Here is a 26,501-nt window from a genome sequence, read left to right as displayed (position 1 = left end):
TAAAGGCCAGGGAATAAACAAACAACATGAACAAAAAGAAACATACTATGGATTCTTATTATGGGAATAGTGAAGATCAAGGCAGAAATTCTGAAGAGGACAACATTGTGAACAAACCCACATCTGGAACCTCAAAAGGGAATTTGATCTGGTCTGAATCCAAAAAAGCCTTCTTGAAAGAGCTCAAGAAGGATTTTAAAAGTCAAATGAAAGAAGTAGAAGAAAAATTTGGAAAAGAAATGAGAGGTAGGCAAGAGACAGTCAAGAGCTTTGGGAAAAAAAGGACAAAAATTAACTGTACAAAACAAGTCCTTAAAAAATACAATTGGCCAACTGGAAAAGAAAAAAGTACACTGAAGAAAACAAGTCCTTAAAAAGCATAATTGGCCAAATGGAGAAGAAGGTACAAAATCTAATAGAAGAAAACAATTTGTTAAAAATTAGAATGGGGAGGTTGCAGCCAGGTAGTGCAGTGGATAGAGCACCTCCCTGAAGTCAGAAGGATGTGATTTCAAATCTGTCCTCAGATCAAACACTTGACACTTACTAGCTATGTGACCCTGGGCAAGTCACTTAACCCCAATTGCCTAAAAATAAATAAATGAAAATTAGAATTGGGCAAGTGGAAGCTAATTATTCTGTGAGAGAGTGAGAATCAGTCAAACAGAAACAAAGGAATGAAAAAATAGATAAAAACATAAAGTACCTAGTTAGTAAAAACAGCTGACTTGGAAAATAGATCCAGGAGAGACAATTTAAAATTTATTGGTCTACTTGAAAATCATGATTAAAAAAAAGAGCCTGAACAGCATCTTTCAGGAAATCTTCAGGGAAAACTGCCCTGAAGTCCTAGAACCAGACAGTAAAATAGCCACAAAAGAATCCGCTGTTCAACTCCTGAAAGAGATCCCAAATTGAAAATACCAAGGAATATAGTAGCCAAATTCCAAAATTACCAGGTGAAATAGAAAATATTGCAAGCAGCCAGAAAGAAACAATTTAAATATCATGGAACCAGGGTCAAGATTACACAAGACTTTGTAGCTTCTACATTAAAAGATCATAGGGCATGGAATACGATATTCTGTAAGACAAGGGAGCTTGAATAACAACCAAAGATCAACTACCCAGTGAAAATGAGCATAATATTTCAGGGGAGGAGATGGACATTCAATGAAATAAGGAACTTCCAAACCTTCCTGATAAAAAGACCAGAGCTCAACGGAAAATTAGATCCTCAAATAAAAGGCTCAAGAGATGCATAAAAAGGTAAACAGGAAAGGGAAAAAAAGAACATGTTATTCAATAAGGATAAACTGTTTACATCCCTACAAGGGAAGCTGATACTTGTACCTTTTGAGAACTCTGTTGTTGAGTATAAGTTGACTTTGATGTAATGATAAAAAAAAACACTCAAATGAGTTAAATGGATCTAAGTAAGTGGATTAATCTGATCTATCTAAGGGAATATACTGGGAGAAAAGGAAAGGAGGAGATAGACAAGGGTAAATTATGTTATAGGAAAATGCACAAAAACCCATTATAGTAGAGGGAAAGAATGGAGGGAGATGAACATTATTTAAACCTTACTCTCATCACATTTGGAACAAGGAGGGAATAACATACTCAGGTATAGAAATGTAACTTTCCCTATAGGTAGAAGGAGGTAAAGGGGGAAAGAAAAGGGATGGGGAATAGAAGGGAGGGAAGAAGTAGTAAGGATAAAGGGGAAGAAAAGGGAGGGGGCTAATAGAAGGGACTCAGGACTGAGGGAGGCTGTGGTTAAAAGCAAAACTCTAGTGAGAAGGGAAAGGGAGAAAGGGGAAAGAAAGCATAAACAGGGAGAAAATAGGATGCAGAGAAAGAAATAGTTAGTAATCATAACTGAATATGAATGGGATGAACTCTCCCATAAATGGAAGCAGATAGCAGAATGGATTAAAAATCATACCCCTACAATATTTTATTTGCAGGAAACACATTTGAAACAGAGGGATACACACAGGGTAAAGGTAAAAGGCTGGAGTAGAGTATATTATGCTTTAGCTGAAGTCTTTTCTTCATAATTTTTGAACTCTCACTTTGTAGAGAAATGTAAACCAAAACAACTCTGAAGTACCACGTCACACCTATCAATCTGGCTAATGACAAAACAGGAAAATGATAAATGTTGGAGAAGATGTGGGAAAATTGAAACCCTAATGCATTGTTGGTGGAGTTGTGAACTGATCCAACTATTCTGGAGAACAATTTGGAACTATGCCCAAAGGGCTATAAAACTGTATACACCCTTTGACCAGATAATACCACTTTTAGGTCTGTATCCCGAAGAGATCATAAAATGGGAAAAGGACCCACATGTACAAAAATATAGCGGCTCTTTTTGTAGTGGCTAAGAATTGGAAGTTGTAGGGATGCCAGTGAATTGGGGAATGGTTGAACAAGTTGTGGCATATTAATGTAATGGAATACTATTGTTGCATAAGAAATGATGAGCAAATGTACTTCAGAAAAACCTGGAAAGACTTTCATGAACTGATGCTGAGTGAAGTGAGCAGAACAAGGAGAATATTGTACACAGTAACATTGAACTGTTGTACAATGACTAACTTTGATAGATTTCTTGCCAATGTAAGGATCTAAGACAACTCCAAAAGACTCATGATGGAAAATGCTATCCCCATCCATAAAAAGTACTATGGAATCTGAATGCGGATCAAAAAATACTATTTGTTCTCCTTTTTTTTTGTTTCTTCTTTCTCATGGTGCCTCTCATTGGTTCAAATTCTTCTTTATAACATGATTAATGTGAAGATATGTTTAGTATGAATGTATATGTAGAGACTATATCAGATTGTGTGCCATTTTGGGGTGGAGGAAGAGAATGGAGGGGAGAAAATTTGGAACTCAAAATCTAATTGAAATGAATGTTGAAAACTAAAATAAATAATTTTAAGTCACTTTGGAGTTATTCTTCTCTGCTTGGTTTGTGTCTTTGGCATCCTTGGCATTATATGAACTTTATATTTTATTTTCTTTACTAATTTTTCAGCCTTGTTTCTCAGATTGGACTTTTTTAAGAATCAGTCTCTGTGCACTTCTGAAGGGACTTTCATGGCCTTTTATTATCTTTACTTGCCTTATCTAAAGTCCTGCTGCTATGATTTTTGGGTTATATTCTTAGTTCTTCAAGGACCACAGGGACAGCTTGAACCAAAGAGCTGCATATCAGTGCCACATTTTCAATAAGAATTATATATTTTCTGTAATATTCCCAAACTCTCAAAATATGAATTTTGTTCCAGAGCTAAAGTAATTTCTGTTGTTTCTACATACCAAAGAATTGTAATGAGGTAACATAAAAATCAATAGCATTTCTTTATAATAATAACCAAAAAAATCCAAGAGATAAAATAGAAAGGCAAATCCTTTTCACCTACAATAAAGAACAACCAAGATTGTAGAATAAGAGGGTACAGTATAACCTAGCTCTTATATATAGCTATTCCACAAATATCTAGAAAATGTATCACACCAAGTACTGGGAAATCTAAGAAAAAAAACATAGTGAGTCATTTTTTGAGTCCTTCTTGGCCTAGGGAGAGAGATAAAGGAGTCTGCAGACACTGAGTACAGTGTCTTACCAGGAGTGTGTGGAAGCATGGAGCTTTCTGGCATAGGAACTGAGCTGAGCCTGCCTCTGGCTATACACCAGGGCAAGAAGAGTTTACAGATCTGGCACAGAGGGGTCTGATCTGGTTTGGAGAGATGAAATAGATGCGAAGTGGCAGTTCTGTCACTCACATGACAAGGCTAGATCCACAGATTCAGTGCAAACTAAGGGAGCAACATTTACCCAGGAGTGGCTCAATGATACTGGAGATCTGAGCCAAGGGGAGGTGGTCTTGGAGGTTTTAGATTGTGTACTGAGCAAGGAGTAAGTTGAGAAACTATCACCACATATGTGATTCTGAACCTGGGAGAGTAGTGGAGTTTCAGAAGCAGCCCCCAGCCAAATCTGAAGTGTTCAGTGGAATAACCAAAGCAGGAAGCCCATAATGAAGGGAAACCTGCATCTCTGTCATTCTAAAACTGCAGAGATTTCCAACTGGTTGATAGTGGCTGAGTCCAGTAGTCAGCTGGAACTCCAACCAGGGCCAAGTTCACAGTTGAGGTACTCAGACCCAAATCTAGGTCAGGAACTTGCAGGGCTCAGATCAGAAGGCTCTGACCTCTCCCTAGATCAGGCTAATTTGGATGTACTGAAAGCTTTCAGGACCCCAGCTTAAACTGTCCCTGGGATCCTTGAGTAACACAATAATCTGTATTTTAAGAAACCTACAATATGATGTACAGAGCCTGACTCTTATCTCAATTCTAAAGTCAGGAAGTAAAGCTGAAAGATTGGATGAACAGCAACAAAACAACCCACTGTAAAGAGCTATAACTGTGATAGGTACACTCAAGACAAAAATTCAGAGGAAGAAAATTGCTCCAAAACATGTTATAAAATCTCAAAGAAAAAAAAGAGCTTTGACACAAGTTAAACTACAGTTCCTGAAATAAATGAAATGAGAGATAAAAAAAAGAATTAACAGTTGTTTCATCTGTGAAATGAAATCACTAGATGAAAAAAATAGAAAAGAAATGAGAGTTCTAAAGTACTTCTCTCTTTTTTTTCCCTTTAATACTCTTCTTTACTGGCTGGCTACTGACTTCATATTAAAACTGAAATAGCTCTCCCCAAAATTCTTGATGACCCATTTATTTCCAAATCTAATGGCTTTTTCTCAATCTTCATCCTGCTTGAACTGCCAGTTTGGGCATTATTCTTCACCTTCTTTTCCCTGATACTCTCTTTTATCTATGTTTTTCTGACACTGATCTCACTTGGTTCTCTTTCTACTTGTGTAACTGCTTCCTCCCAGTTTTCTTTGCCAGACATTTATCTCAATGGTGCCTACAAACTGCAGATGTGTCCTGAAGGCTTCTGTCCTGGGTACTCTTCTCTTTCTATTTCACCTGGTGATCTCATTAACCCCATGGACTAAATTATTGTCTCTAAAGAGATGGTATTTATATATTCATTTAGCAATTTCTGGTTTCCTGATATCTAATCTCAAAACACTAATCTAAAAATCTTGAACTGGAAATTCCATACACAACTTAAACTTGACATGTTCAAAACTGAACTCATTATCTTTTCTCCAAGACCCTCCTTTCTTTCTAATTTTCTTAATGCTATTGAGAGTACTACCATTCTCCCAGTCACCCAGGCTCACAATCTAGTTGTCATCTTTTACTTCTCACTTTCACTCCATACATACAATCTGTTGCCAAGTCATGTTAATTATACCTGCAACATCTCCTTTATATTCCCTCTTCCTTCCTTTGACATTGCCTGGTACAGGCTTTCATCACTTCAGGTTTGAAATATTGCGATAACTTTTTGGTTCATCTCTCTACATCAAGTCTCTCCCCACTCTAGTTTATCCTCCATTCATCTGTCAAAGTGTTTTTCCAAAGCACATGTTTGATCATGTAATGCCTTCATTCCATGCTGAATAAATTCCAGTGGATCCTTATTGCCTTCAGGACCAAAACCCTCCGTAACATGGAACCTTCCTAGCCTTCTGGTCTTTTTATACTTTAAATTTCTTTCATATATTCTGTGATCCAATGACACTGGCCTTCTTCATGTTTCTTGCATGATTCACTCCATCTCCTGACTATAAGTGATTTTACTGGTTGTCTCCCAAACCTAGAGTTCTCTCCCTTCTCATCTAAATCTCCTGACCAAAATTTGAACTTCTGCAAGAGGCCTTTCCCAATCCCCCTGAATCCTAATAGCTTTCCTCTAAGATTATCTCTAGTTTGTTCTACATATGTCTTGTTTGTATAGAGTTATTTTCCTATTGTCTACCAATTTGAACATTTATGAGCCATGGCTAAAGAATGGGGCACTTGAAATATAACAAAGGCAAAAGATATATGCTTAAATAAGGAAAGGATCCAATAAAAACTGAATCTAGTAAAATTGAATGTAATTCTAAAGAAGGGGAATGGATTTTTAATGTAGCAGAAGATATCCAAGAATTTCTTTTTTTCAAATGCTACTGGGTTTTTTTTTTTCATTACAAATACAGATTACTTCCACTTCATGAAAGGTTGCTTGTAATTAACTAAAACTAATACTAGTGACCTTATTTGAAAGTGCAATGCCACCTTTCACATCTGTAGCATCACTGCCCACCTTTCTAATTTTTTTTAAGCAATTGGGGCTAAGTGACCCCAGGGTCACACAGCTAGTACGTGTCAAGTGTTTGGTCTGAGGCCAGATTTGAACTTAGCTGCTCTCCCCTTTCTGTTTTAAAACAAAAATCAGGGACAGCTACGTGGCACAGTGGATACAGTACTGGCCCTGGATTCAGGAGGACCTGAGTTTAAATCTGGCCTCAGACACATAACACTTACTAGTTGTGTGACCCTAGGCAAGTCACTTAACCCCATAACCTAGCCAACCCCCCCCAAAAATAAAACAAAAATGAATAGAAATCTATTTATCTTTCCCGTTCCTACCCCATTGAAGTAAAAAAGGAAACAAAAACAAGTTTCTTGTAAAAATACATAGCCATGACAAATAAATTTATAGCCATAAATATATGTGTTTATATATGTGTGTATATACATCATGAATCTGTACATGTATGTCATTTTGTACCTTAAATCTGTCACCTCTATCTCATGAAAAATTTGATTCCTCTGGAATTACAAATTGTCATTATACGTAGTACTCATAGCTTTCAAAGTTGTTTGCTTTTACAGTGTTGTTATATGTTTTTCCAGTTCTAGTTATATGATTTGTCGTCAGTTTATAAAATCCTTAAAATTATTCATTTTATAATATTGATGTTATAGTATAAATTGTTCTTCTGGTTATGCTTACTTTACCTTTCATCGGTTTATTTAAGTCTGTCCATGTCTTTTTAAAAATCATCAACATTTTTTCCCTTACTTTCACAGCATGATACTGCATCCATATGCTACAACTTACTCAACAGTTACTTAATTGATGGATAGCTTTTTAAGTTCCAGTATTTTAGCATCAATTATATACAGATTTGAATTACAGTTCCTCTTCCTCTTTATTTAATATGTTTTGAGTATAGGCCTAGTAGATGCATAAATGGGTCAGAGGTAACACACTGCTTGGTAAATTCGTATTTGTAATTCCAGATTGCTTTCTAGAATGATTGTGTCCATCCATTTTCCTGCAGTCATTTCAATATTTATCATTTTTGTTTTCTTTCTTTTTTTTGTCATCTGTGTGGTGAATTCTCAGAATTGTTTTAATTTGGATTTCTCTAGTACTAATTTGGAGGTGTTTTTTTTAAACATGGCTGTAGATAGACTAAAGCTCTTTTTTGAGAATTGGACAATGACTTTTTTCTTATAAATATGAATCAGTTCCTTATATATCTTGGAAATGATACTTTTCTCTGACAAATGTGCTGAAAACATTTTTCCCCAGTAATTGTTTCACTTTTAATCTTAACTTTATTGGATTTGTGTGTGCATGCAAAAAAAATTAATTTTATGTTATATGATTGTTTATTTTGTCTTCTACAATTCTCTTAATTTCTTATCTCATCATGAGCTTTTTCAAAGATCTGATAGTTTTTTTCATGTTTCCCTTTTTATTTATGATGTGACCTCTGATGAAAAGACCCAAACTGAATAAAAACTTGATAATACAAACACAGATATAAGAGAAACATTAAAAAGGTGAATATCAGTGATCAATCATAAGTCAATAAATAATGATCAAGCAGGGGCAGCTAGGTGGTGAAGTGGACCTGGAGTCAGGAGGACCTGAGTTCAAATCTGGCCTCAGACACATAACACTTACTAGCTGTGTTACTCTGGGCAAGTCACTTAATCCCAATTGCCTCTAAAAATAAATATGTAGTGATTAACTGTTTACACCCTAATTTTGGGAGATAACACATTTCCTATCAGAATCCTATCATCATCAGTAGTCATAGAGGGAATCTAATAAGGCTGAGGTTCTGGAAGATATTCTGTTATATTTTAATGCTTTTAAAAGATGAAAGAGCCTCCTAGAGGTAGGAAAGAGAGATGAAGGGTGAAAAAGTTATCTCATAATTGAAATGAGCAAGTAGAAAACTATACAAGCTATAAGAAAGGCATGTGGTGAATGAATGACACTTGAACCTCACCTTCATTTAAACTGGTCAAAGGAAGAAGAATACAAATGCAGGTGCTTGGGTTGAGAAATATAGTACATTCAAGAAGAAAATAGGAGGGAAACATGAGAGTGGGGAACAAGAGAGAGGGTAGATTAAAGGATACATTAGTTGACTAAACAAACTCTAACCACAGACAATGTGTTGGGAAGAAGATTTTAAAAGGAAGGTTTAATGCATAAGAACTTATGATTAGACTCCAAGTAGGGAAAGAGTAGGGGGATAAAAGAACAAAGGCAGATTTCATTAAACCAAGAGCATTGGAGCTGAACACACTCTTCTCTCACCACTCTTTTCTTCTTTATAAAATAAGAATAGGTAAAAAAAATACACAATTAGTGATCTTAACTTAGAATGGGAATGGCATGAATTTAGCCATTAAACAGAAAGGGATAGCAGATTGGATTAGAAAGCATAATTTAGTAGTATGTTGTTTGTAAGAAATATATAACCCATAAAGAGTCACACAGCTGAATAAAAGGTCAGAGCACATGTTTTTTATGCTTCAGCTGAAGAGAAAAAGGCTTGATCTCAGACAAGGGAACAAGAATAACAAAAATAGATTTAAAAGATGCAATCAGAGAAACTATGTTTTGCTAAAAGGTATTACAAAAAATGAATACTACATATGTATGCCCTGAATGGCATAACATCTAAATACTTAACTGAAAAGTTAAATGAGTTTAGATGGAAAAACCCACAGTAAAACTATAAAAGTTGATTTTTCCCATTCAGACAAAGATTAGTCTAACCAAAATAAGCAGGAAATTACTAAAAGCGAGAATTAAGGAAAAGTTAGCTATTATAGTCCTATGTTAGTTATTGAATGGGAATAGAAAGGAGTTTGCATATTCTCAGCTGTTCTGGCATCTACAAGCATAAGATCTTCACAAATAAATGTCGAAAAGCATAAATATAGATGTATGTTTCATTTACCTTAATTTAATAAAAATATATATTCAACAGTTAAGAAAGGACTAAAAGAAAGTTGGAGATTGTATAACTTAATCCTAAAGAATAAATAGGTCAAAATGTATTGATAAAACAGTAGATAATTTCATTAAACAAAATGACAACAATGAGAGAAAATTACAAATTTTTTTGATGCAGTCAAAGGCGTCTTTTATATCTTTAAATACTTTAACCATTGGTACCGTCCTGTCTATTCTTCACTGCAGGTCCTCTGATTTCATCTCTCCAGCTTCTGCCCCTCCTTCAGTTTCTTGCTCCCACTGAAGTGAGGATGCTCCTCCCCACCTAGGATAGTGGGGTTGGGGAGGAGTTATGTCACCATCTCAAAAACCACCATGAGCTGGAAGCAGCTGGGGACCAAAGCACCTGTGCTTTGTCTACTCTGACTCTTAGCTCTTGCCAATCTCTGGAAAAGGTGTTACACTATTTACTGCCTCATCTATAAGTTAAAGCTATAATTTTTGATAAAAATTATATTGGAATGCCTTATACAAAGTAATTAAATGATAAATGGTAAAAATTTTCCTTGTTTACTATTATAGATTTAAAGTCCTATATTTTAAAATTTTGCTTATATAACATATGGGGTATATGATAACAACTATATCATTTTATTATGTACTGTTTTGCATGGTTCTCTAATTTTTTTTTCATGAGTGTAGCTACTGTCTTCCCAATTAAATTACAATGTCTTCTATCCTATTTGTATACCCAATAATGCATAGCATAGTGAGAACAAAGTAGAAAAATAATGGCTACCGATTGACTTTAACTGTGTGTTGATTTTCTGCATTTAAATATAAGGGTCACAGATATACAATTAAAAGAGACCTCTTCTCTCATTTTATTGTTTAGGAAACTTGGGCCTAGAGAAATTAAGTGGCATGCCCAAGTTAACAAAGGTATTAAGCTAGGATTTGAACTTAGTGATTTTGATTCTATATCTAGTTGTTGTTGTTATTATTTTAACCAGGATACCACACTGCCTACACTGTCTCTGGTATTATACTTTTTAGATTTTTATACTATCTTTGAATACTATATGATAATCATCATTTGGCTTTTTGAATTAATATAAAAAGAAAATTAAAAAAAACACTATGCTTAGAAAAGTGCTTGATTATAGAACTATATAATATTAAGTGCTCATATGAAACTGATTTTTTAAAGTTCTTAAGGGATTTGTATAATCTTAAAATGTAGAAAAAAGGAAAAATTAACTAAGCAAATGAAAAAGGAGTGTTTCATTTAGAGTGCCATTGAGCTAATAAGAGGAAACTAAAATTGTCTTTCAAAGCATTTTGCAAATTATGTTGTTGTTGTTCAGTCATTTCAGTTGTATCCAACTTTTCATGACCCCATTTGGAGTTTTCTTGGCAAAGATACTGTAGTGCTTTGGCATTTCCTTCTGTAGCTCATTTTACAGATAAGGAGCTGAGGCAAACAGGGTTAAATGACTTGCCCAAGGTCACACAGCTAGTAAGCATCTGAGGCCAGATTGAACTCATGAAGATGTCTTGCTGATCTGCACTTAAATATTATCTTATACTCTCATGGTTTGATTTGTGTTGTAAACATTCATTTCCATTTAAAATTATGAAACTTTATATGTGCAAAGGGCTATACAGTATATAATGTATATGCAGTATCCTATCAGTGACATTTCTAGTAAAAGGAATTTTCCTGTATGTGATGGAATGCTATACTTTACCAATTAAATACAAATACATGAACTTGGAGAATTATGTTATGTGTCCTGTCTTATCCTGCAAATACCTTTTTATTAAGTCCTAATACATACATATGTACACACACACACACACATACACATATGATTAAATATTAATGTAGCTGGCTATTGATTATGCTAAAGGATAACAGTGAAATAAAAATAGTAGACTTAAATTTTTTGCCTTTCAGTGCTTCTATTTAAATTTGCATCTTTTTTATGAAGCTTCTAAATAAAATACGTTTTCTTTTTTGGATATGTCTACCACCATATTTAAATTATATTACTCCTATCATACCTATAATGCTTATGAAGTAATTATTTCAAATAGCTATTCCAGTTTTTATTATCTAAGATTAACGTGAAAGAAAGCCAAAGTGAAAAATTGAGGTGAAAATACTTGTGCTGTGGATATATCTCCTTTCACAGTAAAAATGTTTATTGTAATACAAATGATATCTAACCATAGAGAAAAGACAAATATAAAGATAAAGATAACATATTTCAGATTCATCAATAATTAGCAAGCTTACTGTAGTTATCAGAGTCTGGTGTGCTGATATTTGACTACAATATTTTCAACCATGTTCTTTCTATCTTTCCCTTTTTAAATAGCAAGCAAGAAAAAATAGATAAAATATACAATAAATAATATTATGAAATGTCCTTAGAAACTCATTGTTAAATGGTCTAAAAAATTGAAGAGACACAGGTGTCCAGCATTACACAAGTTATTTTTATACTTGTCAAGAAACATTTAAAAGAATTATCTTTGTAACAGAGTACAGATTCCTATATCATCTGCTACTCTGATTCAGTCAGGATATCCTCAGTTGCTATGAAGCTGCAAAGGATATTTATATTTAATAAACTGATAGTATATAGCCCCTCCCTCTATGCTTCTGATGTTTTGCTTTGCTGGTTCTGGGAATGGAAATGACACTGACAAAAGTATTTTAACAGCTAGCCCCAGAAGAATTTTTTAAAAAAATTTAAGACATATGTGCTTCTGACAGGTAAAAGTTTTGAACATCTACAAAGTAGTTGGCAGTTATTTTGGCTGTAAATCTCATTTTCAGTGGCCAACAAGATAAATTTTAATCAAATGTTTCTTCTGTCTAATCCAATTCTACTCTAAGGCACTGCTATCTCAGTTATCTCTGTTTAGGTTTGTTTAATTTTTGCCCAGTTACTTATTAGCCATCCTGAAGATGTAGACTTAGGAAACATTGCAGTTAAAAAAATTATTAGATTAAAATAAAGATTAAAAGATGATAAGCAAATTCCCTAATACTTTTCCCAAATAAACAAGTAAAAGGTTTTTTGGTGCTGTCATTGACTTTAAATAGTTGTCCGACCTCAAAACATAAGTGAACAATGTTTGGAAATAAAGTCTTTAAATTGCATTTTAATTGTTTAGCCAATTTAATAAATATTTTCATAACAAAACCATTTAATATAAAATATGGAATTTACAAAGAATGTAGATAAATTTTGATGATCTTCATTTTATGAACTAAAAAGTAAATAGCTGAATAACTAAGTTAAGATTGTTTTTGAAAATTTTTATGTTTTAGCACTAAAAAAAGGACGCTTTTGGATTACGCCGGATCCTTATCACAAAGATGACACCATCCAGATTGGACGTGAGGTGAAAATATCTTGCCAAGTAGAAGCTATTCCTTCAGAGGAGTTAACATTTAGTTGGTTTAAAAATGGACGCCCCTTAAGAAGTTCTGAGCGGATGGTTATAACACAGACTGATCTTGATGTTTCCCCTGGAACAACAAACTTGGACATCATTGATTTGAAATTCACTGACTTTGGAACATACACATGTGTAGCATCCCTAAAAGGAGGAGGCATATCTGATATAAGTATTGATGTTAACATATCCAGCAGCACAGGTAAGATACTATGTGACAAAGAATGTCCATATGTTTTAGAATTATGAGACCAGTTCTTCTTTGTGTAGTAGACGTAACTTTCTAAAAAAAATTCCCTTAATTACATGTAAAATTATTTTTAACATTTAAAAAATTCTTGAGTTCTAAATTCTTTCCCTCCCTCCCACCCCAGCTCCTCCTTGAGATGGTAAGCAATATGATATAGATTATATGTGTGCAAATAGATGTAACTTTTTGATCTTTATTCTTCCTCAGAAAACTGTTTAATTTTAGGGAAGGTTTTTTAAAAATAAGATTTTTATGTCTGAGTAATGCATACTACAGTAGAAAAAAAACTTCAAATAAAATGTGTCATATTAGCTTTTAGTTTTTTTGATTCAATACTTGAAATTTTTTATTTAAAATAGACTATAGTAAAATTGTTTTAAATGTTCAAATACAGTAAATAAAGTTAGGAAGAACTGAAATATTCTATCCTGAGGTTCTATGCCTATATAAAATAACTACAATTTGTCTTCACTAATTACAAAACAATTGGGAATATTTAAAAGCAATACATATTAATGATTTTTTTTAAAAAAAGAGGGTTGGAATTATTAAATTTTGAATTGGGGTTAAGGCAGATCTATTTTGAATATTTATTTTTATTACTTTATTTTTAGTTTCCAACATTCACTTACATAAACTCTTGAGTTTTTAATTTTCTCCCCCTCCCTCTCTGCCTACCTTCCCAAGATTGCATGCAATCTGATATAGGCTCTACATATACATTCCTATTAAACAGATTTTCACATTAGTCGTGTTGTAAAGAAGGATTAGAACCAATAGGAGGAACCACAAGAAAGAAGAAACAAAACAAAACAGAAGAAAAGAAAAGAGCATGTAATATGTTCCAATCTGCTGAATATTTATTTTTATAAACACATTGTCATCTATTTCTGCTAGCTTAAATGTGATCATAAAAGTGAGGAGTACCATGATGGAAGGATGAACAATATGACCTTTCAAGGTCAGTTATACCCTTGAGGACATATTTTTAATTTCCATTTATTCCTAGTCATATTTGAATAGCAAGATTTTTTTTTGAATATTAGGAGAAGAATTCACTAAGATACTTCAAGAAGCATATTCTTTGTGGTTACAGCTGATTTTTCACCCTGAAGACAAAATAGCTTGAATGTATATTATCTTGTATATATTGACATTGACATTGAACCCAAGATTTTGTGCCTTAGGTTCATAGATCTAAAGTTCCATTGAACCTAAGAACACCTAGTCCATCATCCTCATTCTACAGTTGAAGAAACAGAGGACAGAAGAGTTTAAGGGCTTTGCCCAAATCCTCAGAAGTAGTATTTACCAGAGGTAGAATTTGAATCCAGATCTTCCAACTCCAGAGCTAGTGATTTTTCCATTGTACTACACTTCCTCCTTCTTGTCATTCCTATTTACAATGCACACTAAGCTACTTTCCTCTCTAGGGATTTTTAGTTCCCTCTTTAAGCTAATCAAACATATGTTAATATGTTAATGTTATGTTAATATAATGTTAATATGTAGATTATGTAAAAGTTACACTTTTTAAGCAGTGAAAAAAATAAAAATGAAGATCTAGAGTGTATATAGACATATATGTATGTGCTGCGTACATATTTCTTTTAAAAATAAAAATAGCTTTTTTCTATTGAAATTGTTTTCAAGTATTGGAGTCAATTTTTGCCAAGTTAATGGCAGGAATGCATGATTCCCAGGATTGGTCATTTTAGAGATCTGAAAGAAAGCTGTTGCTTCAGAGTTCTCCATAGGATGTTACACAAATGATTAACATGTGATTAGAGAATAGCATCTTATTTTGCCCAAAGAATTTTCTACATTTCTTGTCTGTAGAGTTCTTCAGCTATATGTCAAATCTGATTATATTTTAAAGAAAATGGTTAGGATCAAATGAAAACTGAATTGGATGAGATACTGATTAGACATAACATGTGGAGGTTGAAATTAGCATAAGAAAAGCTAAAGTGCTACAGTTTTATTCTTTAGGGCTAATAAATGGGGAAGAGTTGTATAGGTGTTAATTTTGTTTCTATGGAATTGCTCTAGAAATCCCTGCTTATCTATATGGCATTAGAGGATGAACTTAACCACGCTTGGTCTCGGGTTCCTCAAAAGCAAAATTATTTGGAAGGACTATGGTTCATTTCAGTTAAAAAAAATAGAGACTAGAAGGTAGAAAATACTGTGGACTTCCAAAGGAATGATAATGTGACGTTTCCATAAACAGCCATGTCCCAATCCTGTTAGCCAACACTTAATTTTTAATTAGGGAAAATATTCTTACCATCCTTTATATTCCTGTATGAAAGTCTCTTTTAAAAAGTTTTTGTTGATATCTCCTTTATCTTATATCATCATGAGTATCCCAAGTATCTCTCCCTTTCACATTCCCAGAGAGCTATCCTACACAAAAAATATTTTTGTGAGAAAAAAAGTCAGCAAAACTGATCAATACAATGAAGAAATCTGAAAATGAGTTCAATATATAATACCTGTGGATCTTCTACCTGCACAAAGGTGTGGGTTTGGGATGTCTTCTCATATCTCATCCTTTGAGTCCTTATTGAGCTTCATAATTTTGTTATATTCACTTTTATTTTTTTCCACATGTAGCTCTTTCCATTTCCATCATTGTAGTGGCTGTGCATATTATTTTCTTGTCTCTGCTTCCTTATCTCATAAATCTTTCCATGCTTTCTTGTATTCATCACACACATTTCTTATAGAATAGTAATATTCAGTTACATTCATGTAATTAAATTTGTTTAGCTGTGCCTCAATTGATGGGCATCTATTTTGTGTTTAATTCTTTACTAACCCAAAAGATACTGCTACAAACATTTTGGTGTATATGAGGACTTTCTTTTTATTGATGGCTTCCTGGGGTTATATATAAGCCCAGGAATGGAGTCTCTGGTTCAAAGGGTATGGGAATTTTAATCACTTAACTTTCATAATTTCAAATTGCTTTCCAGAATGGTTGTACCATTTCACAGTTTCACCAACAATGTATTAGTGTGCTCATCTTCCCACAACCTCTCCCATATTGATTATTTTTTTAAAAAATTGTTTCCCCCAAATTCACAGAAAACATTTTAACATTTACTTTTTAAAAGTTGTAATGTGAAATTCTATACCTCCTTCCCTCTCCTGTCCCCTCCTTGAGATAGCAAGTAATCTGATATAGGTTATCCATATACTATCATGTAAAACATTTCCATGTTACTAATTTTGTATAAGACTTGATGAGAGACAGAGAGACAGAGACAGAGACAGAGAGAGAAAAAGAGAAACAGAGAGAGAGAATGGAAAATATTCTTCAGTCTATATTCAGACAACATCATTTTTTTCTCTGGAGGTAGATAGCATTTTTCAACATTCTTTGGGATTGTCTTGGATCTTTGTACTGATGAGAATAGCTAAGTCACTCACAGTTTTTCATCTCACAATATTGCTGTTATTGTGTACAATGTTTTCCTGGTTCTGTTCACTTCACTTTGCATGAGTTCACGTAAGTCTTTCTGTGTTTTCTTTTTTCTGAAATCATACTGCTTATTTCTTGTAGCACAATAATATTCCATTGCAATCACATACTACAACTTGTTTAGCCATTCCCCAATGGATGGATAACCCATTGATTTCCAATTCCAAGCCACCACAAAAAGAACTGCTATAAATATTTTTGGAGAAATAGGTTCTTTTTCCTTTTTGTAAAAATTCTCTTGGGGATACAGACCTAGCAGTGGTATTGCTGGATGAAAAGGTATGTACAGTTTTACACCTAGAATTTGCACATAAATTCCAAACTACTCTCCAGAATGGTTGGATCAGTTCACAACTCCTCTAATGGTGCATTGGAGTCCCAGTTTTCCTACATTCTTTCAACAATTAACATTTTTCTTTTTTGTCATATTAGCCAATCTGATAGGTGGGAGGTTGGTACCTAAGGTCCAACATTGACTATTACCATTTTTTTCATCTTTTACAATTTTCGAAGTGTGAAAAAAAAACCTTAGAGTTTTTTTTAATAAACATTTACCGTATTCTTAGTGATTTGGAGCATTCTTTCATGCGGTTGTGAATATTTTGTTTTTCTTAAAAAACCCAATTTTTTTTATTCTTTTGTTTCTTCATATCTTTGACTATTTATCTATTAGGAAATGGCTATTATATATAATATATTATATACAAATATGTATAATATATTTATATAAGTATGTATCACATCCACATAGATACATTTTATTTATATGTCTGTATACTATATTATTTGATTATGTATGCACACATATTATTTATGTATCTTAGATACCAAATGCTTGTCAGATATTTTTTTTCTAAGATTTTTTTCCTACCTGGCCATCTTAATCTTAGGTGTGTTGATTTTTATGTGCAGAAGCTTTTCAATTTCATATAACTGCAGTTATCTATTTTATCTTTTGTAGTTTCTTCTCTGGTTAAGCATACATTTCCTATTCATGAGTGTGAGACTATTAGAATATTTTCTTCTAATTTTTAGTAGTGTGATCTTTAATATTAAAATCTTGTATTCATTTAGAATGTATCTAGAATACGGACTTTGGAATGTTTTAGAATATGGAATACTGTGCTTGTCTAAGCCAGCTGTATATTCCAGACTGCTTTCAAGTTTCCAAATAATTTTTTACCAAATAAGTAATTTTTTCCTAGGCAACTTGTGTTTTCCACCTAATCAAATTCCAGATTATTGAATTCCATCTCTTCTGATTCTCTCTTGTCTAATCTGTTCCATTATCTATCTCTCTATTTTTAAACAAATAACATGATTTTGATTACTGCTCTTTATAATACAGTTTGAGATATGAAAATTATATTCTCCTTTTTCCCTACTTCTTTTGATTATTTCCTTCATTTTATAGATCTTTTCTTTTTCCAAATGAATTTTGTTATTATTTTATCAACCTCTAGCAAGTGTCCCCTTGGTAAATTGATTGGAATAGCATTGAAAGTATAAATTAATTTCCATATGATTGTCATTTTTATTATGTTTCTCTGCCTTAGTCATGAGCATTGAATATTCCTTCAGCTATTTGACCTGGTATTTATTTAAATTTAGTTCTATTTTATTTTCAATTCCAAAGTGTTCTGTGCTCCACCCCCTTTCATACCTATTAGGAAGGCAAGAAATATAAAACCCATTGCAAATATGAAGTCATACAAAAGAAATGTTTGCATTGACTATGTTGGATGGGGGGGAGGAAAAGGGGAAAAAAAGATGCCTCAATATGCACTGTAAGTCCATCAGTTCTCGTTTTGGAGGTAGATATTATTTTTAGTCATGAATCCTTTGGAACTGTGGTAGGTCATTATGTTGATCAGATTCCCTAAGTCTTTTACAGATATTATCCTTACAATATTGCTGTTGCTATGTAAATTGTTTTCCTGGTTTTATTTAGTTTATTTTGCATCAGTTTGTGTAAGTCTACCTAAATTTTTCTGAAATTATCCCTTTCATCGTTTCTTACAGCCCAAGAGTATTCCATCGCATTCACATATCTTAACTTGTTCACTATTCCCCAGTTGATAGGTGTCTCCTCATATTCCAGTTCTTTGCCATCTCAAAAAGAGATGTTATAAATATTTTTGTAAACATGGATCCTTTTTTCTTTTTTTTCTTTAAGTACTTTGTAATACACTCTGTAAAAGTCTTTTTATGCTTCACTAGGTTAATCCCTAGGAATTGTGCACATTTTAAAGTTATTTGGAAAGAGAATGTACTTTCTATTATAGCTTCGTGTGTTTTCTTATTATTGTTTAGGAATGCTGTTTATCTTTTAGGAATTATTTTGTTTCCTGCAATAATACTATAGCTCTAAATTGTCTGAATTAATATCTTTGCTGATTCTCTATGATTGTCCAGCTTATATAATTATGTAATCAGCAAATGGGGATGGTATTATCACCTCTTTTCCTTTTTTTTTTTTTGCATTTAATTTCTTCCTCTTGTCTTATTACTATTACTAACATTTCAAAAACTGTATCAAATAATGGTGGGTAGTTGGACATCCTTGCTTCACTCTCGTATTTGTTAAAAAAAAAATTCTAATATGTCCTTGTTGCATATGATGCTTCCTTTTAATCTTAAGTAGATTTTTTAAAATTATATTAAGAAAGTTCCCTCGGTTCCTGTATTTTGTGGCATTTTTAGTGTTAAAGTGTTGTATTTTTTCAAGGTATTTTTTCTACATCATTTGAGATGATTATGTGCTTTTGTAAATTTTGATTTTTAATTTGATGATATAATATGATTTAATATGTTGATTGTTTTCCTAATGTTGAACTCTCTTCTTGCAATCAATCCCGCTTGGTCATAATGAATGACTTCTTGGATATATCATTACAGTCTGTCTGACAGGATATTAAAATGTTTAAGTAAAAATTCATTAATAATACTGGCCTGTGATCTAGTATTTTTCTTTCCCTGGTTTAGGTATTAGGACTATATTTGTTTCAAGAAAAGGATTCTGATAGGTGTGCTTTCTTTCTCAATTTTTGAGACTAATTTATGAAGTATGAGTACTAATTGTCTTTAAAAGTTTGATATAATTTTCTCTGGGAAATTTTCTGTCAGGATCAGGTAGTTTTTTTTTTCCTTTTGGTAATTCTTTCACAGCTGGATTTATTTCCTTTTCAGAGATTGGGCTATTTAAGATTTTTATTTGTTCTTCTGGTAGTTTGGGTATTTTATATTTTAGATCATATTCCAATATTTCTTTTATGTTCTCAGATTTGTTAGAATATAACTACATATGAGATGTTTTGATTGTTCTTTTTTTCCTGGTTTTGTTGTAATTTCACTTTGCTGACATCATTGATCTGCTTTTTTATTCTCTTCCTTTTGTAATATTAGCTAAAGGTTTATCAATTTTATTATTCTCTTCAAAGAAACAGTTTTAGTGTTATTTTTTTCATTCCTAAGGTTTTTATACATTTACACCTTATCTATTTCCCACCTAATTTTTAACATCTCCTCTTTTGTGATTATTTTAGGTTCATTTATTTGTTGGCTTTCTAATTTTTTTTAAATTGCTCATTTAATTAATTGATCCTCTCTTCTTCTATTTTGTAATATATGATTGTAGGGATATAATTTTTCCTCTGAGGATTGCTTTAGCTTCCTTCCAGAAATTTTGGTTTGTTTTTTAATCACTGTAATTTTCTTTTATGTAGATATTAATTATTTCTATAATTTGACATTGTTAAGTCTCCATTTGGGTTTATATCTTTTTTGTGGTCCCTAAGCAATTGTTTATTGTTCTATGGTCTATAAAGGGTATATTAGCTATTTAGTCCTTTTTACATTTGTTTGCAATATCTGTGTCCTATAACATGGTCAGTTTTTTTAAAAAAAAACTTCTATGTTGGACAGCGTAAATATATATTTGTTCACTGTCCTATCTAGAAGACAACAAAAATTTTAACTCTGATTTCTCCAGCAATTTCTTAATTCCATAGTTTCTCATTTGTTTAACTTTTTATAAGATCTATCCAAATTAAGAGATTAAAGGAAGTCTCCTGTAACTACTGTGTTACTATCTGTCTTCTTGTAGTTAATATAATGCTTCCTTTATGTATTTGGCTGGTGAAGCATTTGGAGCATTTAAGTTTATTATTGATATTGATATTGATATGGTTTCTTTCAGCATGATATGGTTTCTTTGCTTTTTTATTTCCTGAATATTTGTTTTTGTTTTATCAGGTAGCATGATTACAACTCCTACTTTTTCTGGATTTACTTGATGCGTAATAAATTATTGCCATCCACTTAGCTTTATTTTGTCTTCATCTTTATTTTTAAAATGTGTTTCTAATAAGTAACAGATTATAGTGCTTTGTTTTATTATTCAGAATGCCAGTTTTTCTTTTTATTGTATTGTTTAACATATTCACATTTAAAGTTATGAGTTAAGTTTATAATTTCCTTTACTTGTCTCTAACTTTTTTCCCCCAAATTATGATTTTTCCTTCTTCTATTCTAAATACAGTACTATGTTCCTTGAGTTGTTTTAATTCTCTTTTAAGATGGCCCTATTACTGCTGGTTCTCTTCCTTTAACTCCTGATTCCTTCTTCTCATTTGTTACCCCTCTCTTTTGGGATTTTGTTTACTGATTCCCTTTTTCTCTTGCTTTTATCTAGTTATACCCGTATGTTTCCCCCCTTTTTTTGTTAAGTAAATTCTACCTTCCTCTCCTCCCCTTCAACCAGTCCTATTATTTAGGTTTTTTTAAAAATTTCATTCTTTGCATACCTTCCCATAAAAGATTTCTCTCACTTCATATTAGTCACCTCTTTCTGTACTCTAGAACGTCATTCTTTGATTCATCACCCTTCTTTATAATTACCTGAACTCTATCTTTCTCTGTATTTCTCATGCAATCAAAACTTACAAAGACTTTCCTTTCTAGACAGTTTCTTCCACTGCCTTGTAGAGCTTATTTCCTGGATACTCTTTTTTTTAAAATTGTGTCTCACTTCCAGCACAATGCTAGGGAGAGAATCCTTCCCCATGGTAGTGCTCCTTCGCCACCCTGTCCCTGATTATGCAGCCCACCACTGGTTACCATTTTTCCACATTTGTCTCAAAATCTTCTCTCTGTATCCATACTCTTTTTTCCCCCAGGCCAGAGAAGTTGCTCCTAGGAGTTGCAATTTCCACTCTCAAATTGGAGAAGTAGACTTTTCAAAGCACCAAGTGTCTGAGGCACCACCTACAGTAATGTCTCCATGTCTCTTCACAGACCATCTCTCTTCACCCATAGAAGCCATTCATCAATGGAAATACCTCGCACTACCAAAGCAAGGTTTTCTTCATCCCCCTCCACATTCAATCCTTCCTGTATTCCTCCTCACCAACTCCCCAACAAGTTTTCTGTTACTGAAGCAGAAGGAGTCACTTTCTCCTCATTGCTACTTCTCAATTTGACCTGAGAATGACACAAATTCCTTTATCTCCCCTTGTTCCCTCCCTGCCCCTTTCATTGATTCTCCTATAGGTCGAGTACCACCAGGTTCTATACATAATGCCTCTAATTTTCCTCTGTACTGGGACCTCCACCAGAAATATTCCCTCACTGTCTCCTTATGTACATTTAGGGGAAAAAGCCTTACTGGTCTTTTAGTTGTCACTCTGTTCTTGCTGCTGTCTTTGGCTTCTTCTTTCATTTATTCCCCTTACATCTGTGTTGTTTGAGGTGATCAAACAACAAATAACTTCATTAATTCTGATTTTCTTTCTAAAAATGTTTCAAATCTCCATTAACTACTATCCATCTTTTTTTTTTTTAATTATGGTTAATCTCAGATTTGCAGGTTATATCACCCTGGGCTGCATCCTAAGCTCCATTGCTGTTTGGAACATACAATTCCTTTCCCTTCTATGTTTTCCGGTAGGTATAGAATAGTTTTGTGTCATTTTAACTTCGTTTCTTTTTCATTTGAAAGCCTTTCTTCTGATCACTTGCAGAACTTGTTTCTGAAATGAATTATTAAATTTAACTGCTATTGGAGTGACCTTAGAATCCATAGCCCTGTTCCTGAGGAGACTTATGAATTTCTTCCATCAGTATTTTGATTTCTATATTCAGAAGTTCTGGGCCATTCTCTTCTATTATTTCCTGTATTATGGTGTTCAGTTTTTTGTTTTTCTTGAATAGTGAGCATGTTTTCTTTTAACGTTATAGTTTTTTACTTATCTTCTTCTAGATTGTCCTTCATTTCTGTATGTTTTTTCCCAATCTATTGTTCTCTCTTTTGTTTTGTTGGCAAGATTTGTCACTGTAGATTTCAGTTTTCTGTTCTGCCTATTGCTTTTCCTGTTCAGACAGTAAATTCTGCTCTCACAATTTTCATTTCTCTTTTGGACCACTCGGGAACAGCATGTTGTGGTTCCATGTTCTCACATTCTACAGGGTTCTCTGTTGAGTCAAATATTGAATCCTCACAGTTCCAGAGTAGAAAAGAGTATTGTGGTTACTCACAGACCAGAGCAGAGGGCCAGGAGAGTAGTAAACAAACCTCTCCTTAAATCATACCACTTTGGAAGAACTGAAAACTTACTGGTCCCCAGAAGTATCTCTGAAAACAGTTACATAATGTCCCTGAAGCTTGGTGCATATTCCACACTGGAAGGAGAGCCCTACCATAATACAAAGTTAAAAAGTCAAGTAATAGGCTTGGAAAATGAGCAAAATAACAGGAAAAAACTCTGACTATAAAAATTTACTATGGCAACAAGGAAGATTGAAACACACTCAGAAGAAGACAACAAAGTCAAAGCTCCTACGTCCAAGGACTCCAAGAAAAATGCAAATCCATCTCAGGCCATGGAAGAGCTCAAAATGGGTTTTGAAAATCAGGTAATAGTGGTAGAGGGAAAATTGGGAAGAGAAAGGAGAGTGATGCAAGAAAATCATGAAAAACAAATCAGCAACTTGGTAAAGGAGGCACAAAAAAATTAGTGAAGAAAATAACACCTTAAAAACAGATTAGGTCAAATGATAAAGAGGAGGTCCAAAAGCTCACTAAAGAAAATAATGCCTTGAAAATTAGAATTGAATTCAGCCTCCTGAGTGGGCTGTGGGTGCCAGGAACTTCTTGACACCTAGATGGAAGCTAATGGCTTGTGGTGTGGCCAGCCCAGCAGGTGAGAAGAGGTGGAAGGGTGCCTCGGGGGCCAGGTCAGGCCGTGAAGCTAGTCTGTCTATACTGAGGGGCCGGGGAGCCAGAGCAAAGCAACACCATGGGGGTTTAGCCATACTGGTTCTGGGATTCTGCCTGGCTGCTGTCATTGTGAGCCTTGGGCCTGGGCCTCATCATGCTCAGTGTAAAGCTGACCACCCAGACCTACTGCAAGGTGGTGCTACATGGGCCAGTACCCCCACTACACCATCAATGCTTTTGGGGGGACTAGGATAGTAGTGTGTTCTACAGGTCAAGGCTAAGATGAAGTGATAGGGGCAGCTAGGTGGCACAGTGGATAGAGCACTGGCCCTAAAGTCAGGATGACCTGAGTTCAGATCTGGCCTCACACCAAATACTTGACATGTACTAGCTATGTGACCTTGGGCAAGTCACTTAATCCCAATTGCCTAAAAAAAAAAAAAAGGAAGAGAAAAGAAAAAAAATTAATTGACAGATCTGTTTTGAACATTTTTTATTTTACATAAGACTTGCTTTGAAGGCAAATACATAAAAACTAATGTGATTAAGTATTTTAATCATTTTTTTTCATGAGGGTTGTTATCTTAAAAGATAAATAGCAAAGAGATAAATTACAAATTTACAAAGAAGCAAAAACAATAAAAGGTTTGCCTTTTATGTTTATGATTGCTATACAAAGTCAGAAAAACTAAGCACAAGATTTGGAGAATTTATAATAACACTACTATTCTTGAATGGTATAAGAAAAAGAAATACAACTTTCTTGCAAAATGAAAGATTGCCTTGTAGCAATTAGGAGTGTCCAAGAATGGAATAAGCATCTACAAGGTAATATCACCATAGGTGTTCAATCAGAGAGAAAATGATCATGTTAAAGATATTGTAGAGAGGATCCTGGAAGGGAGGAATGATAGTAGATGAGATAGGTGTAGTCTGGGGGAAAGAGCTCCACGTTGGGACTCTACAGCCCCAGGACTTCTCTTAACTTTGTGATCCAGGGCAAGACCATTCTGATATCCTGGCCTTGGTTTTACATATCTGTCAAATGGAAAGTCTTGGACTGTATGGCATGAGGTCTCTTCCATCTCTACCACTCTGATCTTGTGAGGCCTCTGAGATTCCTTTCAATACAGATCCTGTGATTTTCTTAAAAATAGCATTGGTTCTATTCAGAATAGAACTCTGCACATCTACAGTTGGGAAGTCTACTGGTTTTATTCTCTGTAAAATTTTTTCTACTTATTTTGTCTTCTTTCTTTTAAGGCTGCCTCAGCTATTTCCTTTTGAGTTATTAACTTTGATTTGACTTTTAGCTTACTTTTCAAATAGAATAATAGTGTTGTGAAAACAGTCTCAAAAAATGCAATTTCTAAATTTATTACCTAGATTTTTTTTTTGCATTGCTCTTTAAAAAGCAACTTAATTTGATTTTGAAAATAACAATCCCTCTTAATTGAGCTCCTGAAGTCATAATCTCCTATGGAATTGGAGCTGTTACTATGGTGACTTTTCGTGACATGGGTTAAAGAGAATGAGAAAAATGACAAAATCACGCAGATCCATGGGTGGATAAACAGATCCTCAGATGTTATTCATGATTATAGAAAGGAATTTGGCTTTAAAACTAGATTTCCAGTTCACTAATTGACATTTCTTGAGGCTCTCTATCAGTTCTTATTCCCTTTGAAGCACTGCAAAACATTTCAGTGAAAACAAAACTGGCAGAAAAGCTGCATATGTTACTCTTGCCAAATCATTGGCTTGTATGTGTGTGTTGTGATTTATTGCCTTAATCTAATCTCATTTCTATACCCTTTTAGAAGCCAAAGGATGCCTTTTTTATCCTCAAGATTTTGACTTGTTCCTCCTTCAAACTTTGATTATTATTTTGAAATATATGTGAAATGTAATCAAGCATTACTTCTTGGATGTAGAGGTTGAGTGTTAAGAAATTCTTGTTCCTTAGAACTATGTGGTAAAATGAAAACTATTGGAGGGTACCTCTTCTTATACACACAGTGAAATCCTGGTATAGATAACATCAGGTTTACCAGTGAAATGAAATGTAGACCTACCAAGTCATATTCCTGTATCCTTATTGGCATTTGGCATTGTTTTTAGCTATATTCTTTCAAAAGTAAAAGGGGACTGTTTTAAGCTGAGGCATGAATGATCATTGGGAAATGCTTGCATTGCTCTGTAAGAAACCTTGGCCTTGGACTTTTGCTAACATCTTGTAAATCAAAAATGTGTTCCTCTGTACAGTAAAGTACACTACTATTTAACAACATGAAGTTTTTTAAATAATTTTGTTCCCTTGGGGGAGAAATTAGAATGAAGCAAAAGGAAGCTAATGACTTTATGAGAAATCTAGAAACAATAAAACAAAACCAAAAGAATGAAAAAATAGAAGACAATGTGAAATATCTCATTGAAAAAGAAAAAAAAATCATAAGACCTGGATAATAGTTCCAGGAGAGATAATTTAAAAATTATTGGACTACCTGAAAGCCATGATAAAAAAAAAAAACAGCCCTAGACATCATCTTTCAAGAAACTATCAAGGGAAACTGCCCTGATATTCCAGTACCAGAAAGTAAAATAGAAATGGAAAGAATCCACTGATCACCTCCTGAAAGACATCCCAAAATGAAAACTTCCAGGAATATTATTGCCAAATTCCAGAGTTTCCAGGTCAAAGAGAAAATATTGCAAGCAACCAGAAAGAAACAATTCGAGTATGGTGCAGCCACAGTCAGAATAATACAAGATTTAGCAGCTTCTACATTAAAGGGTCAGAAGTCTTGGAATATGATATTCCACAGGGCAAAGGAGCTAGTATTACAACCAAGAATCCCCTACTATAGTCCTT

General features: G+C 33.7%; 1 protein-coding gene across 1 annotated transcript in view; it reads left to right on the top strand.

Annotated features, from left to right (window-relative positions):
• The window catches only part of MDGA2 (MAM domain containing glycosylphosphatidylinositol anchor 2), a 754,553-nt gene that overhangs the window by 412,151 nt on the left and 315,901 nt on the right, over window positions 1-26,501 (top strand). Inside the window, exon 7 of the mRNA XM_021004762.2 lies at window positions 12,546-12,875. Within this exon, the coding sequence (XP_020860421.1) occupies window positions 12,546-12,875 (330 nt within the window). The remainder of the gene's footprint in view (window positions 1-12,545; window positions 12,876-26,501) is intronic.

The sequence above is a fragment of the Phascolarctos cinereus genome, unplaced genomic scaffold (assembly GCF_003287225.1).
Source record: "Phascolarctos cinereus isolate Bilbo 61053 unplaced genomic scaffold, phaCin_HiC Scaffold_3;HRSCAF=262, whole genome shotgun sequence".
Taxonomy (NCBI): domain Eukaryota; kingdom Metazoa; phylum Chordata; class Mammalia; order Diprotodontia; family Phascolarctidae; genus Phascolarctos; species Phascolarctos cinereus.
The sequence above is the reverse complement of the archived record's forward strand: the minus strand, read 5'-3'. Positions and strand labels throughout refer to the sequence as shown.